Consider the following 15,127-nt stretch of genomic DNA (forward strand, 5'->3'; position numbering starts at 1 on the left):
GCGGCAAGGTGATGGAAGAGCTGATGGTTGTAAAAGCTCTGTCTGGTGCCGAAGATCCAATTCCACACTCCACATGAGGCTTTCAAAGTTACCCAGCTGGGATACCAGATAATGAGTTCAAAACTTTCTTCGTCTGAAGTGCCTCATTCAGTTTCTGTCAAACAACTTACATGATGAAACTTCATGCCAATTCAGCAATCAATCAGATTACTTTTGTTAGCCTTTAATGTTCTTCATGCTGCCATATAACTTGATAGCAGTAGAAGTTCTTCACCAACTGGAAATTTCAACTGAGATTTACAGAAAATTTTTAATGTGGCAGCTGACTATCGAGAAAAATGAAAAGGATAAAAATTTTGTCATAGTCATTTGTGGTGGAACAATAAGGAATCTACAAATTGTGTTTCTCATCATTTATTCGGCAATATAAAATACAGGGAGAAATAAATATATTTACAAAAGGATTCACAGTTCTGTTGTTCTCAAGGTATGGAAGTTTCAGAAAGGAGTAGTCATTTTAGCTGCCATTAATGTAGATTTTGAGATGAAACGATTAAACAGGGGCTTTCATTTCATTCTTCACACAGTTTTTGAATGCCTCCCAGCCTTCATTCTTTGCATATGACTGTAACAGAAACAGATGTCATTAATTTAAAAGTATGAATGAGGTAAATACTATCTAGTAGTAGTTACTTTACCATTTACATGCTTTTTCAGTCAGCACCTGACAATAGAAAAGGATGGAAATGTGAATGAAACCATCACAGAACATTATGAAATATTGTTTTAACTATTAATAAAAATGATATGATACCAGAATACCTATCTGATCCCAACTTCTTTTGCATACCTTGAAACCTCTATGAAGACGATCCTTCATTATAGCAATAAATTCACGGTAACTCAGTTGTCCATCACCATCTTCATCAAATATCTGAAATACTATATGAACTAGATGCCGACTCAAATTTGTTCCAGTGCATATTTTCACTGCCCTGTGGAATTCATCTGAAATTTTAAAGTAAATAATCAAATATACAAATGTTTAATTTGAAAAATGATCATACAAATGTCTTCTATAATTCTGCTATTATTTCCTTCCTGTAGATATGAGGCTGGAATGAATTTTTTGTTTTGTTTTGAAATAATATAACCTTAAATACCTCACAGATTTTTCACATTGTTCTTTATGAATGATATAAAACACCAGCTTAAAGTATATATGCTTATCACATTAATTTTAACAGAAGTGGCTCAAGAAATCCCTTCTGGTATTTTTGAAGTGATTATTCCAACATTTACTTTAACTGATCAAGAAGAACGGAAGCAAGTTAAATAAGGATGTGACCTGATGTACAGTAGCACAGAATTTACATCTTGCAGCTGTTTAATTTTGAGTTATGGAAGATAGAACACTGGATTTCACATTGATTTTTCTTTCTTTCTTTTTCTTTTTTTTGCTTATGGCAGTCACTCTCCACTACAATTTTTGCACTGATTTTGTGAACATACATACTTATTTTGCAAGCGATAATGTGCTAAACTCTGCTATTATGTGTGTGTATATGAGGGTGTCCTGAAAAGTAATGCCTCCAACTTTTTAAGTGAAAATTCTTAAAGCTTTTTAAATAAAACACATGTTATTAACATTCTACAACTTTATAGGTTAGGTTAATATTTAACGTCCCGTCGACAACGAGGTCATTAGAGATGGAGCGCAAGCTCGGGTTAGGGAAGGATTGGGAAGGAAATCGGCCATGCCCTTTCAAAGGAACCATCCTGGCATTTGCCTGAAACGATTTTGGGAAATCACGGAAAACCTAAATCAGGATGGCTGGAGACAGGATTGAACCGTCGTCCTCCCGAATGCGAGTCCAGTGTGCTACCACTGCGCCACCTCGCTCGGTACAACTTTATTCTTAATGTCTACACATTTATTTTGCAACATAGTCACTGTGGCAACAAACACATTTCTCCCAATGACAGACCAATTTGTTGATACCGTCACTGTAGACTGTTTAACTTTTTTGATGGAGCCACAACCTCATTTCTGCTTGCACTACTTCTTCACTAACAAAGTTAAGTTCTTGAAGCTGTTGTTTAGGTTTTGGAAACAGATGAAAATCAAATGGGGCCAAGATGAGATTAGCACCACCATTTCCTTCATTATGAGCATGAACAATCCAGTGTTGTACATTACCGCTGTCAAGACAATAATCACTGAACACAGCTTTCATTCTTCTATGTGTTTCAATTGGAGTCACATTTCCTGTGATTAGAAACTTGATTACAGTATGCTGTTCCTCACACACCAACATAATTATGTTACACACCACCATGTTACAATTTGGAGCCCTCTAGCACCAGAAGGTTGCAACTTGTGTTAGCAAAATAGAAAAGTTGACATAGCAATATGCCTGACATATAATACCTCAATCAATATTGACAAAAGGATAAAAAAAATTGTAGGCATTACTTTTCAGCATGCCCTCATATGCTAAAGGCTACCTAAAACATATTATAAAATTGAAAGGAAAATCCTAACTGTGAAATCAACAAGCAAGATTCTCAGTTGTGGAATCACTTAGTGAAGTATTCTTGTGCCATTTTTGTTTCTTGTATGTATTAATTTCTCCGCCCAATTCAGATAATTATAACTGTAGGTGACTGAAGTATTAGTTTCAGATCTAAAGAAATATCCTACACAGATGAAATAATTAAAACACTAGTGATCAACTGCTGCAGCACTTGTGTACTATGTGTCAGAGATTGAAATAATTCTAAAAAGCAGTGGAGTTTACATTATACTAGGTACAGAAAGCTGGCGGTAAAACTAAATTGACAGCAGTGCAAATTTTGGAATAAATTAAGTATGTATCAAAAATTAATTGGGAAATGGAGAGGGTTTATTTGTTGGAGTAGGAAAGAAATTTAAAAATACCAAGACAGAAAGTGAGACTGCATGTGTGATTGTTTGGGCAAGACTCAGTATCAAGACCAAGCAGAAATTTATAATTGGGTCTATCGACCACCAGACTCGCTCCTATATGTAACTGAAAAATTGAGAAAACCTCAACTTACTAGTACACGTATTCCCTAATCATACAGTTATCATTGGAGTGTCATCCAACAACTGACTGGGATAATTCCAGTTTTGTAAGTAATGGGTGTGACAAGACTTCCTGCAAAACAATACTAAATGCTGCCCCAGAAAACTACATAGAATAGATATTTTGAAAGTGCACTCATGGTGGAAATGTGCAAGATCTATTAGCAACAAGTAGACCTGATCTCTTTGAGGATGTCCATATTGAAACTGGTATCAGTGACCATGAGGCCGTTGTTGTAACAATGATTCACAAAATACGAAAAGCAACTAAAACAAGTAGGAAGATTTACAAGTTCAGTACACTAGATAAAGGGCAGTTGTGCCGTATCTCAAAGGTGAACTCAAAACACTTACCTCGGGGCAGGAGTTCAAATGCACTCAGTTACCTCTAATAGAAATACCTCCTCAATGCCAGCTAGAATAGATTCTGAAAACATTAATCAGGCAAAACCCAACTCTCACGTCTCTCATGTCACACCCTGAAAGTCATTGATCAGGGCAGTCCAGTGAAAACATTAGTTTGTTGACTTCAGGAAATCATATAACTTGATACCACAAAACTGTGATGTCATGTGGGAAAAAATGTGAGTGGACTGAGGCTATCTTGGTAGAGAGTAAGCACCATGTTACCCTAGACAGTGTGTCAACAGATGTAGAAGAACATCAGGTGATGACCCAGGGAAGAGTTTTGGGGCTCTTGCTGTTCATTTTGCAAACTAACTGCAAAAGTTACAAAAACATCCACTCAAACATTGTTAAGATTTCAAACTGGTCCAATCACTGGCAACATGCATTAAATATTCATAAATGTAAAATTGTGCACTTCACAAAATGCCCAAACATTGTACCCCATTACTACAATATCAATTGTTCACAGCCGGAATCAGTCAACGTGTACAATTATCTGGATTTAACAATTTGTATGGCTATAACATGGAATAATCGCAGAGGCTCAGTCATAGTTAGACCAGGTGTCAGACTTCTCTTCATTGGCATGATACTACAAAAATATCTACAAAGAATATTGCTTACAAATTGCTTTTTTATCCCATCTTAGAATATAACTGAAGTGTGTGGGACCCATATCAAATAGGACTAACAGTGGATATTGAATGTATTCAAAGAAGGGTAGTGTGTCACAGGTTTGTTTGACACTCAGGAGAACATAATGGAAATGTTGTGAAACCTAAATTGGCAGATGCAAATTATACTGTGAAGTCCTACTTTCAAAGTTTCAAGTACAATTATTAAGTGAACAATCTAGAAATATACTTCAGCTCCTGTGTATCATCCTCACAGTGAAAGTGAATATAATAGCACACAAATTACAGTGTGCACATAGGCATTTAAGCATTCGTTTCCCCCATCCTTCATATTCAATTGAAATGGGAAACCCTAATAATGCTAAGTACCCTCTGCTTAGCTTGCAATGTATGTACATAGATTTAGGTGTACATAGCACAGCTACAAAACTTGAAGTTAGAGTACACTGCTAATGATACATCCACTATTAGCTGGAGCTGTTTGAAACATTTAGGTGTGTTAAATACTGAAGAGAATTTTGGTCAGATCATAAACATACTTAAAATGAATACTGGTAAGACAGTCATGATGAAATTTTTGTTAAATTATAAGCAACCTCAACTAGACATTGAAACATCCACTCATAAATGTTTGGACAGTGAGATGGATGAGCATCATGCAAGGTGACCCAAAAGTCAGTTAGCATTTGAAAATGCACTAATTCACAGAATAATGTAGGTAGGGAGGTAAAAGACTGATACACACCTGAAATGATATAGGATTTTGTTGAAACCAAAAGTGAGTGCAAAAACTGGCCAACATATGGCCCTGGACAGCTTCATGTCAGTGACACAAGAATTGTGTATAAAATGAACTATAGTGAGAGAGAGAGAGAGAGAGAGAGAGAGAGAGAGAGAGAATCAGATCGTCCCTAGCCTGGCTGCTAAACACTTGATGGAAGGTGCAACTTTTATGCAGGACGGCGTTCCACTCCATATTGATACACATGTGAAATATCTCTTGTGCACATCATTTGGTGAGGATGATGTGCTGAGCTGCCATGTCCATTTTGCTTGGCTTCCCAGGTCCCCAGACTTCAGTCCATGTACTCTGAGAAAAATTGTTGCATGCTTCAGCGATACAGACAGCTGTAACTTTGGTGCAACCGAAATGGAGGGGTATTTGTTGAGATGCCAAACAAATGTGTTGTTCCTGAAGTGGGGCAGCACTATTTTCAGTAGTTGCAGAGGCAGTCTGAATGATTGACTGATCTGGTCTTTTAACATGAACCAAAATTGCTTTGCTGTGCTGGAACTGCAAATACCTGAGAGCAATGGAAAACTGCAGCCGTAATTTTTCCCAAGGGCATGCAACTCTATTATATGGTTAAAGGATGATGGCATACTATTGGGTAAAATATTCAGGAGGTAAAATAGATTCCAAAAATTTAAAGAGGAAATGGACATGTTGAATTTAGATATAGTAGGAATTAAGGAAGTTTTGTGCCAGGAGGAATATGACTTCTGGTCAGAAAATACGGGGTTATTAAATACAAAATCAAAATCAAGTAGGGGCAATGCAGGAGTGGGTTTAATAATGAATTAGAAAATAGGAATGCAGGTAAGCTACAATGTAGCCAAGACAGACAAGAAGTCCACACCCACCACAGCAGCACATGTTTATATGCCAGCTAGCTCTGCAGATGAAGAAGAGTTTGTAGAACTGTATGATGAGATAAAATAAATTATTCAGATATTTAAGGGAGACAGAAAATTAATTGTGAAGGGGGGACTGGAATTTGATAATAGGTAATGGAAGGGGGGGGGCAGTAATAGGTGAGAAAGTTTTGAACATGTCTCATCCACTTCACAGTACAAATCTTTGACCACTTAACCATGATGTCGCACCTCTTAATGTGTGCTTAATATTGCACTTGTTAAGCTTGGACTGTTCACTGTTTCTATTTTGCTTTATCTTTTTTACAGATCCATAAACATTCTTCCTGTTTTCATGCTTGATCTGTGTTCAGTTTTTTATGGGCTATCCACTGGGCCATCTAATCTTTAAATCTGAGGAGGGGTGCAATGGGGAGTTTCCCTTGTGAGAATCATAAGGGCCTAAAGCACATCACCATTGATTGTGAGATTGTAAGATTTATTCATGCTTCTGAAATATGTTGATCTTATGGTGAGTCAGGTTTGTCTGTGCTGTAGGCCCACACTGCATATATGAAAATTCACAAAAAGCTGTATCATTGGTTTCTCTGACATTCACTTACATGTGGGATCGATGGTGGTGTGCTTTAGGCCCTTGTGGATCTCAGTGCCTCATTTATGTTCTAATTAAGTGGCCATGATGGCAGACATTACTACTTGAGTTCAATCATTTCCACAAAAGGCACTTTGTGTTTGTAGTTGGTTGTTTACTGGGTGGGATCTGGCTTTTGTGTGCAGCATAAACATGAAGAATGCTGAATCTATTTTAAATGCTAACAGAAAGGTAAACCTTTGAGGATGGGTTGTTAGTCGTGCTCGGGTAGTTCAGTCAGTAGAGCACCTGACCACGATTGACAAAGGTCCCAAATTCGAGTCTTGTCCCAGCACACAGCTTTAATCTGCCAGGAAGTTTCATATCAGTGCACACTTTGTTGCATAGTGAGAATATCATTTTGGGAATAGAACAATAAATTATCAGGAAAAGTTAGCGGCAAAGGAACTATGGCTTCTGAGAACAGGCCCTTTGATTGAGACAGTGGTGAAATCAAATAAGTGTGACTAGAAGCAAACACTTAACAAGAAAGTGTAGAGTTAGGACAAGAAGTTGTCGTGTAGGTGAAGCAAAAGAATATCTGATTCTCAGCTTGGAAGTAAATTCGTGGACTAATACATCTCTTAAGGAACTTGTATATTTGTCTGAAAAAAATGGAAAAGCACAAAAACTCCCACTTACACAAAAATGCAAAATGGAGAGTTGTGAAAACTTACACATTATTTTTTATTGCCCTAAACTATACTTCATTATTTACAAAACAACAAAATCCCTCAAAAACAATTATTTCTTTTGTCAGATAAGTTATGCATCTAATTATTATTATTATTATTAATGTTGTTATTGTTACTGGCAGTAGCTATAGTTTTATAAATTTGTTGACAAGCATAACTGTTATACAGCTGATGCTATAAATTTCACACTCCCAAACTGATCTGAATATAAAAATTTGTGAACACCAAGAATGTACATCTGTGAGCTGCCACTGTGCAAGACATTTCCGATGTATATGTGGATTATGATTACTGATTATGAACTGTAAATCAAAACTGAAGAAACTGTAAAAAGGTAAGGAGGAGCTGGGACCTGGATAAGTTGAAAGATGCATAGGTTTTTGAGAGTTCCAGAAGGAGCATTACACAATGGTTGACTAGAACAGAGGAAAGCAATACAGTAGATGATGAATGGGTAGCAACGAGAGATGAAATAGTGAAGGCAGCACAGGATCTAATAGGTAAAAAGACAAGGTCTAGTAAAAATCCTTGGATAACATAGGAGATACTGTATTTAATTGGTGAAAGGAGAAAATATACAAATGAAGCAAGCAAAAGGGAATACAAAGAAATAAAAAATGAGATTGACAGAAGTGTAAAATGACTAAGCAGGAATGGATAGAGGGCAAATGCAAGGATTTATAAGCATATTTCAGTAGGGGAGAGAGATATCACGTACAGGAAAAGTAAAAGAGGCTTTTGGAGAAAAGAGAAGTATCTGTATTAATATGAAGAGCTCAGATGGAAAACCAGTCCTCAGCATGGAAGGCAAAGCTGACAGGTGGAAGGAGTATATAAAGGATTTATACACTGAAGAGCCAAAGAAACTGGTACACCTGCTTAACATCGTGTAGGGCCCCAGTGAGCATGCAAAAGTGCTGCAACACGACATGGCATGGACTTAACTAATGTCTGAAGTAGTGCTGGAGGGAATTGACACCATGAATCCTACCGGGCTATCCATAAATCCATAAGAGCATGATGGGGTGGAGATCTCTTCTGAACAGCACATTGCAATACATCCCAGATATGCTCAATAATGTCCATGCCTGGGGAGTTTGGTGGCCGGCGGACATGTTTAAACTCAGAAGAGTGTTCCCGGAGCCACTCTGTAGTAATTCCAGACATGTAGGGTGTCACATTTTCCTCCTGGAATTGTCCAAGTCTGGCAGAATGCATAATGGATATGAATGGATGGAGGTGATCACACAGGATGCTTACATATGTGTCACCTGTCATAGTCGTATCTGGACATATCATTCGAACTGCATATGCCCCACAACATTACAGAGACTCCACCAGCTTCAACAATCCCCTGCTGATATGCAGGGTCCAAGGATTCATGAGGTTGTCTCCACACCCATATATGTCCATCAACTTGATAAAATTTGAAACGCGACTCGTCCAACCATACAACATGCTTCCAGTCATCAACAGTCTAAATGTCTGTGTTGATGGGCCCAGGCGAGGTGTAAAGCTTTGTGCCATATAGTCATCAAGGCTACATGAGTGGGCCGTCAGCTGTGAAAGCCCATATCAATGAGGTTTCATTGAATGGTTCACACTAGTTGATGGTACAGCACTGAAATCTGCAGCAATTTGTGGAAGGGTTGCACTTCTGTCACACTGAATGATCCTCTTAAGTCACTGTTGGTCCCACTGTTGCAGGATCTTTTTCCAGACCCGGTGATGTTGGAAATTTGATGTTTTACTGGATTCCTGATATTCATGGTACACTCGTGAAATGGCATATGGGAAAATCCTCACTTCATCACTATCTCGGAGATGCTGTGTCTCATTGTTAGTATGCTGACTATAACACCACATTCAAACTGACTTAAATCTCAATAATCTGCCACTGCAGCAGCAGTAACTGATCTAACACCTGCGTCAGACACTTGTTGCCTTATGTACACGTTGCCGACTGCAGCGCCATATTCTGCCTGTTTACATTTCTCTGAATTTGAATATGCATGCCTATACCAGTTTCTCTGGTGCCTCAGTGTGCAATGGAGATGAACTGAAGGCAATATTATAGAAATGGAAGAAAACATAGATGAAAATGAGATGGGAGATATGATACTGCAAGAAGAATTTGACAGAACACTTGAAGATTTTAGTTGAAACAAGGCCCCGGTAATAAACAACATATTGTTAGAACCACTGATAGCTTTGGGAGAGCCAGCCACGATGAAACTCTTCCATTTGGCGTGCAAGATGTATGAGACAGATGTATGAAATACCTTCATACTTCCAAAAGAATGCAATAATTCTAATTCCAAAGAAAGCAGGTGCTGACAGGTGCAAATGTTACCAAACTACCAGTTTAGTACGTCATGGTTGCAAAATACTAACACAAATTCTTTACAGAAGAATGGAAAAACTGGTAGAAGCTGACCTTGGGGAAGATCAGTTTGGATTTCGGAGAAATGTAGCTACGCATGATACTGACCATAGGGCTTATCTTAGACAAAAGGTCAAGAAAGGGAAAACCTACATTTTTAGCATTTGTAGAAATAGAGAAAACTTTTGATATAGATGACTGGAATACTTTCTTTGAAATTCTAAAGGTAGTAGGGGTATGGCAGTTGTAAGAGTAGAGTGGCATGAAAGGGCAGCAATGGTTGAGAAGGGTGTGAGACAGGTAATGCTGAGGGAATTAGATTAGGAAATGAGACACTTAAAGTAGTTGATGAGTTTTGTTATTTGGGAAGCAAAATAACTGATGATGGCCACAGTAGAGAGGATACAAAATGTAGACTGGTAATGGCAAGAAAAAGTATTTGTATGGAGTGTAGCCATGTATGGAAGTGAAACATGGATAATGAACAGTTTAAACAAGAAGAGAACAGAAGCTTTTGAAACATGGTACTAAAGAAGAATGCTGAAGATTAGATGGGTAGATCATGTAACTAATGAGGTGGTACTGAATAGAACTGGTGATGAAAGAAATCTGTGGCCAACCTGACTAGAAGAAGGGATTGGTTGACTATGCACATTCTGAGACATCAAGGAATCATCAATTTAGTAGTGGAGGGAAGTGTGGGAGATAAAAATCATGGCGGGAGACCAAGAGATGGAGACAATAAGCAGATTCAGAAGTATGCATGTTGTAGTAGCTATTTGGAGATGAAGATGCTTGCACAGGATAGGGCAGCATCGAGAGCTGCATCAAACCAGTCTTCCAACTGAAGACCACAAAACAAACAACAGCATCTAATATCTTATTTTTTTGTACATATCCATCTTATTTTTTTGTACATATCCATCTTATTCTTGGTAGTCTGCAAAAAAGCAGTATAAGACAATGTGGCCTATTTGCACTTGAAATTTTGCTTGTCTCAGGTACACTTCTTTTTAAAATAAGAAGTGTGGCTGAGACAAGTGAAGTTTCAAGTTCATATCCATTTTATTTGTGGCATTATTTTAGTAATATAAATGTACAAAGAATGATTGTGTCCTAGACTGTAAAGTTACTACTTGGCATATACAGATTTAAGTATATAGGTTGGTAGGAAAGTATTTCTTTGGGAACACTATTTCAAAACTTTGGTGTTAAATCAGGACATGGAACCTAAATCCACATACTGGACACTTTCAGTAGACTAATCCATTAGCACATGTTACTATTTAATGTTCAGGTATTGTGCCTTTATAATACCCCTATCTGTGTACACAATTTTACCAGAGTAAAGAAGTTGGTAGTGGGTGAAACCCTAAAGCTGAAGTATAGTGCAATATCACATTAACCTTACATTAGTTTATAATTAAGCAACTGAGTTTCTTTCTTTATGAACATTTTATGCAGAAATTTATTTTGGATTTAAGAAACTCTAGTATTACACCAAATTTTTACTACTAATTAGTAACATTTTTGTCAAAGTTGTCTTACCTTTTGAAATTGGATGATCAGCCAATGTATACATTCGCATTGCTATCGTGAAATCTTCTAAATTGTTTAGAAACTGACAAAATGCGTGGAATTCTTCAAATGTGATACCCTTCTCCTCTTTGATTCTGGTGAGCAGACGATCCAAGTACATGTCATATCTGATGGGAAAATAGGTAAGTGATTGAAGGGTGAGGGCAGAGAAAGATTTCATTAAGTTTCTGACAAACAAGTGTCACAAATATTGTTGTTAAGTTACCATACAAATTGTAGAAACATACTCATCTGTATCCAAATAAGTGTAGCGCAAAAGTATTTTTGCAAAATCTACTTCAGTAATTGTGTCATGTCCTTTTGAAAATTCATGGAACTCAAGCTCCAGAACTTCCTTTTGAAGATTTTCCATGAACCTAAAAATAAGTATGTTTCATTAAGTATCTTAATAAATGAGAGCATTAAAAAAAGATGGTAGTGCACAAGTTGAAGTTGCAAACAGACTGATATTAGGGGTATTTCTCAGTAAGAAAGCCAGTTTTGATAATGATAAACAGTTGAGCTACATCTTTAAGGAATTCTTTGTCACCATCAAGTTAATCAATAAGATTAATAAATGAGAAAGTAATTCAGATTGGTGAAATCCATGTTGGAAAGCTTATCAAACACTATACAGAATACCATAAATAGCACATAGTTTGGAATAACACACTTCATCAAGCTTCATGGAAAAAGTATGAGCAGCTCTATGACTTCTCATGGAGTACCAGATCAATGATCTACTGAGGAAACCTCCACATGTGGGTAAGTCCACACATTGGCAATATGTAGACAGCAGAAACTGTTCGGTTTGTTATTTTGGCTAAACAGGACACAGTCTAGCATAATAATCATTTTTCCCAAGCTGAATAATGACACCTGTATGAGGACTAGAGTAAACTCCTCATGAGAACAATTTCAACAATAACAAAGTGTTCCCCTAGATCCTGAAGGAGCTTGTAACAGAGCAGCATTTCATTTATCTTTTCTATAATGCACTGTTTGAAGATAAAAGACTGAGTTATTGTAAAGAAAACATTGTGACCTTCAGCCACTGAACTAGGAGACTGTTCTGCCTTTTTCCTTGGCTTTCCTTACCTCTGTGAAAAGTAATCTGCGCACTACAACTAGACTGCAGCTTAAAGGCAAGATTTTGACTTTTGAAATAATATTTACAGTCATTAGAGGAGACAGACACACATTAGGGACAGTGTGATGACGTTTTTAAACAATGCAGCCACATACACAGATCAGCCAGAACATTATGACCACCTACCTAATAAACGGTATGTCCACCTTTGGCACAGATAACAGCAGTGACATGTCGTGGCATGGAAGCAATGGGGCATTGGTAGGTTGCCTGGAGGGAGTTGGCATCACAATTACACATACAAATCACCTAATTCCTGTAAATTCCAGGGAGGGGGGGGGGGGGGCATTCAATCACATCCCTTGTGTGCTCGATCGGGTTCAGATCTGTCGAGCAGTCATCCCTCGCCAGGTGACGCTGATATGCAACCAGTGTACTATACTACTTGGCCATTATGGTGCCTTGCATGAGCTCCATTGGACCCATGCATGTCCACATGAATGTTCCCCAGAGCATTATGGGGCCGCTGCCAGATTGCCTCCAACCCACAGTAAAGGAGTCAAGGAGCTGTTCCCCTGGAAGAGGACAGTTTCACACCATCCCATCAGCATGATGAAGAAGATATCGAGATTCATCAGACAGTGCAATGCTCTGCCACGGTGCCAATGTCCAGTGCCAATGGTCACATGCCTGTTTCAGTCGTAGTTGCCGATGTCGGGGTGTTGACATCAGTACATGTATGGGTCGTCGGCTGCAGAGGCCCATCATTAGGAGTATTCAGTGCACTGTGTGTTCACACACATTTGTACGCTGCCCAGCATTAAAGTCTAATGTTAGTTCTAGCACAGATCACTGTCTGTCCTGTCTTAACAGTCTGCCCAGCCTACTATGTCCAACATCTATAATGAAGGGTGGCCACCCAACCCCACGATGTCTGAATGTGGTTTTACCTTGGTTTCACAATGTGTTGAAGACACTCACCACAGCATTCCTCAAACACCCAAGTCAGGCAATTTCTAGAATGCTCGTGCCGAGTCTCCGGCCATCGCTATCTGCTCTCAGCCAAACTCGGATAGATTGCACACCTTCCCCATTTTAAACAAGGACAGCATGCTGACTGACACCAAATGCATTGTGTGTGTGTTTGAGTAGCAGTCATCTCTTGCCAGGTAATGCTGCTATTGCCTGAATGGGTTAATATCGATAGTAGGTCAGTGGTCATAATGTTCAAGCTGATCAGTACACTTTGCAGTTATTTACAAGGTATAGATGTAACAGGGTATTCATAGTGCACTCTTACAATGAAGGCATCAATAATAGTGGAAGATTAGAAAACATTTACTAGCAAGCACAGCAGCATAATCAATCGGACATTGCAATAATCATATGCAATGACATAGTGCTCAGCTTTTTTCATGGCTTTTCATTATCACTATTCATAGAACTTCAACTCTAAGTTTATAAAGCAAATACTTCATCCATGGAGTCTATATTATCCCACACTAATGTTTGATGAGTTAATGAACAACACTGATATTTTCACATGATTCACATGGGGAAAGATAGATTTATTTTAAACTGCACAGCACTGAAACACTAATCAAGCAACAAAGAAAATTGTATGGAATATTATATTACTTTTTGAAGCCCTCATATCTCAATTCATCCTTCCCCTTCTTTCCAAAGAAGTGGATAATGAGTGTTGTATCCACTAGATGTCTTCGCTGCAAACCTTGTTCATCATCCACATAATCCTCATGTATAGGGTGAGGCTTTGGGTCTTCCTTAACATCTGCAATTCCCCGTTTGCCCTTCCATGCATGGCTAAATATCTTCTCCATCTGCAATGGAACACTATGTGTAAGCATAAAATCAAACTCTTTACTTCTCACTGTTATTACAATATGACAGTAACTTGCAAACTGGAAAAAAAATCCTTAACATTTACAGACAGATATGCATTTCTAATGCAGAATTGTTTGTTAGTGTGTCACATTTTACAAACATATAGCATAATCACATTCACTGCAATAAACTACCTTTTGTAGAAAGCACAGATTTGCTGTTTAACATAGCAGCACAGTTGGATCAAAACTGTTAGGTACAAGTAGATGTGCCAGCTGTAGGAGTAATAAAGTACAGATTCGTTAGAGACTGTTGAAGATGGAGTACCCACTTCTGGAAAAATCAGTGTTCCCATGAAAGAACAAAATAAGCAATATTTGTTAGTAAAAGAGAAAATGGCCACTGGAATATTTATTGCAAAAGACTTTATTAGTTTAGACAATCTATTAGATCTACATATTTATTTGCAAAATTACATACATTAACACACAGCTAAACATTTCTGTGAAGCCAGATGCCAGAAATTTGTGCAAGATTTAAATTAAAAAAGAAACAAAAGTAAAGTAACTTACTGTTTTTAAAGACCAACTGGGTAGCCAGAATGAATTACTGTGAAATGAGAAACTTCAACATTGTAACAGAGGTCTTTGAAGCTACAAGTTTATGAAATGGGAGAGGAATGTAATTCTTGGTCATTCTGTCCAAGGAAAAAAAATAATTTTTTGTTGAGCCATGACATTTAGAGAAGAAAACTGATGTAGCTGTTTGTGGGACTGAGCAACAAAGATGAAATCAAGTTTAAGACAAGATTACTGCTTAGACAATTCACATTGAACAAGAGGGGAGGTGAGGGTGGTAGAAATGTAGGGGAGAAACATTCTTAGGCACATTTACACTTTTACTATCTATTTCTCCATGTATGCTCTCTTCTCCCACTTTCTTCTTATAATATATTTGTTATGTCTTGTGTCCAGAAACCTCCTGCAGCTTCTATGGTAGATTAAACTACCCCATCTTCACTAGCAACTTATCTAAATTGCTAAAGGTGAATTCCCTCCTCTCCATAACAGGAAAAAATGGAGGGGGAGTGTGGTTTA

General features: G+C 37.8%; 1 protein-coding gene across 3 annotated transcripts in view; it reads right to left on the reverse strand.

Moving 5' to 3' along the window:
* Positions 1 to 398: 398 nt before the first annotated feature.
* Positions 399 to 15,127, reverse strand: part of LOC126470186 (calcium uptake protein 3, mitochondrial-like) — a 657,418-nt gene continuing 642,689 nt past the window's right edge. For all 3 annotated transcript variants that reach the window (XM_050097843.1, XM_050097845.1, XM_050097844.1), the window contains 5 exons: positions 13,824 to 14,026; positions 11,344 to 11,472; positions 11,066 to 11,223; positions 851 to 1,008; positions 399 to 625 (listed from right to left, as the gene is read on the reverse strand). In XM_050097843.1, coding sequence (XP_049953800.1) covers positions 554 to 625; positions 851 to 1,008; positions 11,066 to 11,223; positions 11,344 to 11,472; positions 13,824 to 14,026 — 720 coding nt within the window. In that variant the 3' untranslated portion in view covers positions 399 to 553. The remainder of the gene's footprint in view (positions 626 to 850; positions 1,009 to 11,065; positions 11,224 to 11,343; positions 11,473 to 13,823; positions 14,027 to 15,127) is intronic.

This window comes from Schistocerca serialis, chromosome 3 (assembly GCF_023864345.2).
Source record: "Schistocerca serialis cubense isolate TAMUIC-IGC-003099 chromosome 3, iqSchSeri2.2, whole genome shotgun sequence".
Lineage (NCBI taxonomy): Eukaryota > Metazoa > Arthropoda > Insecta > Orthoptera > Acrididae > Schistocerca > Schistocerca serialis.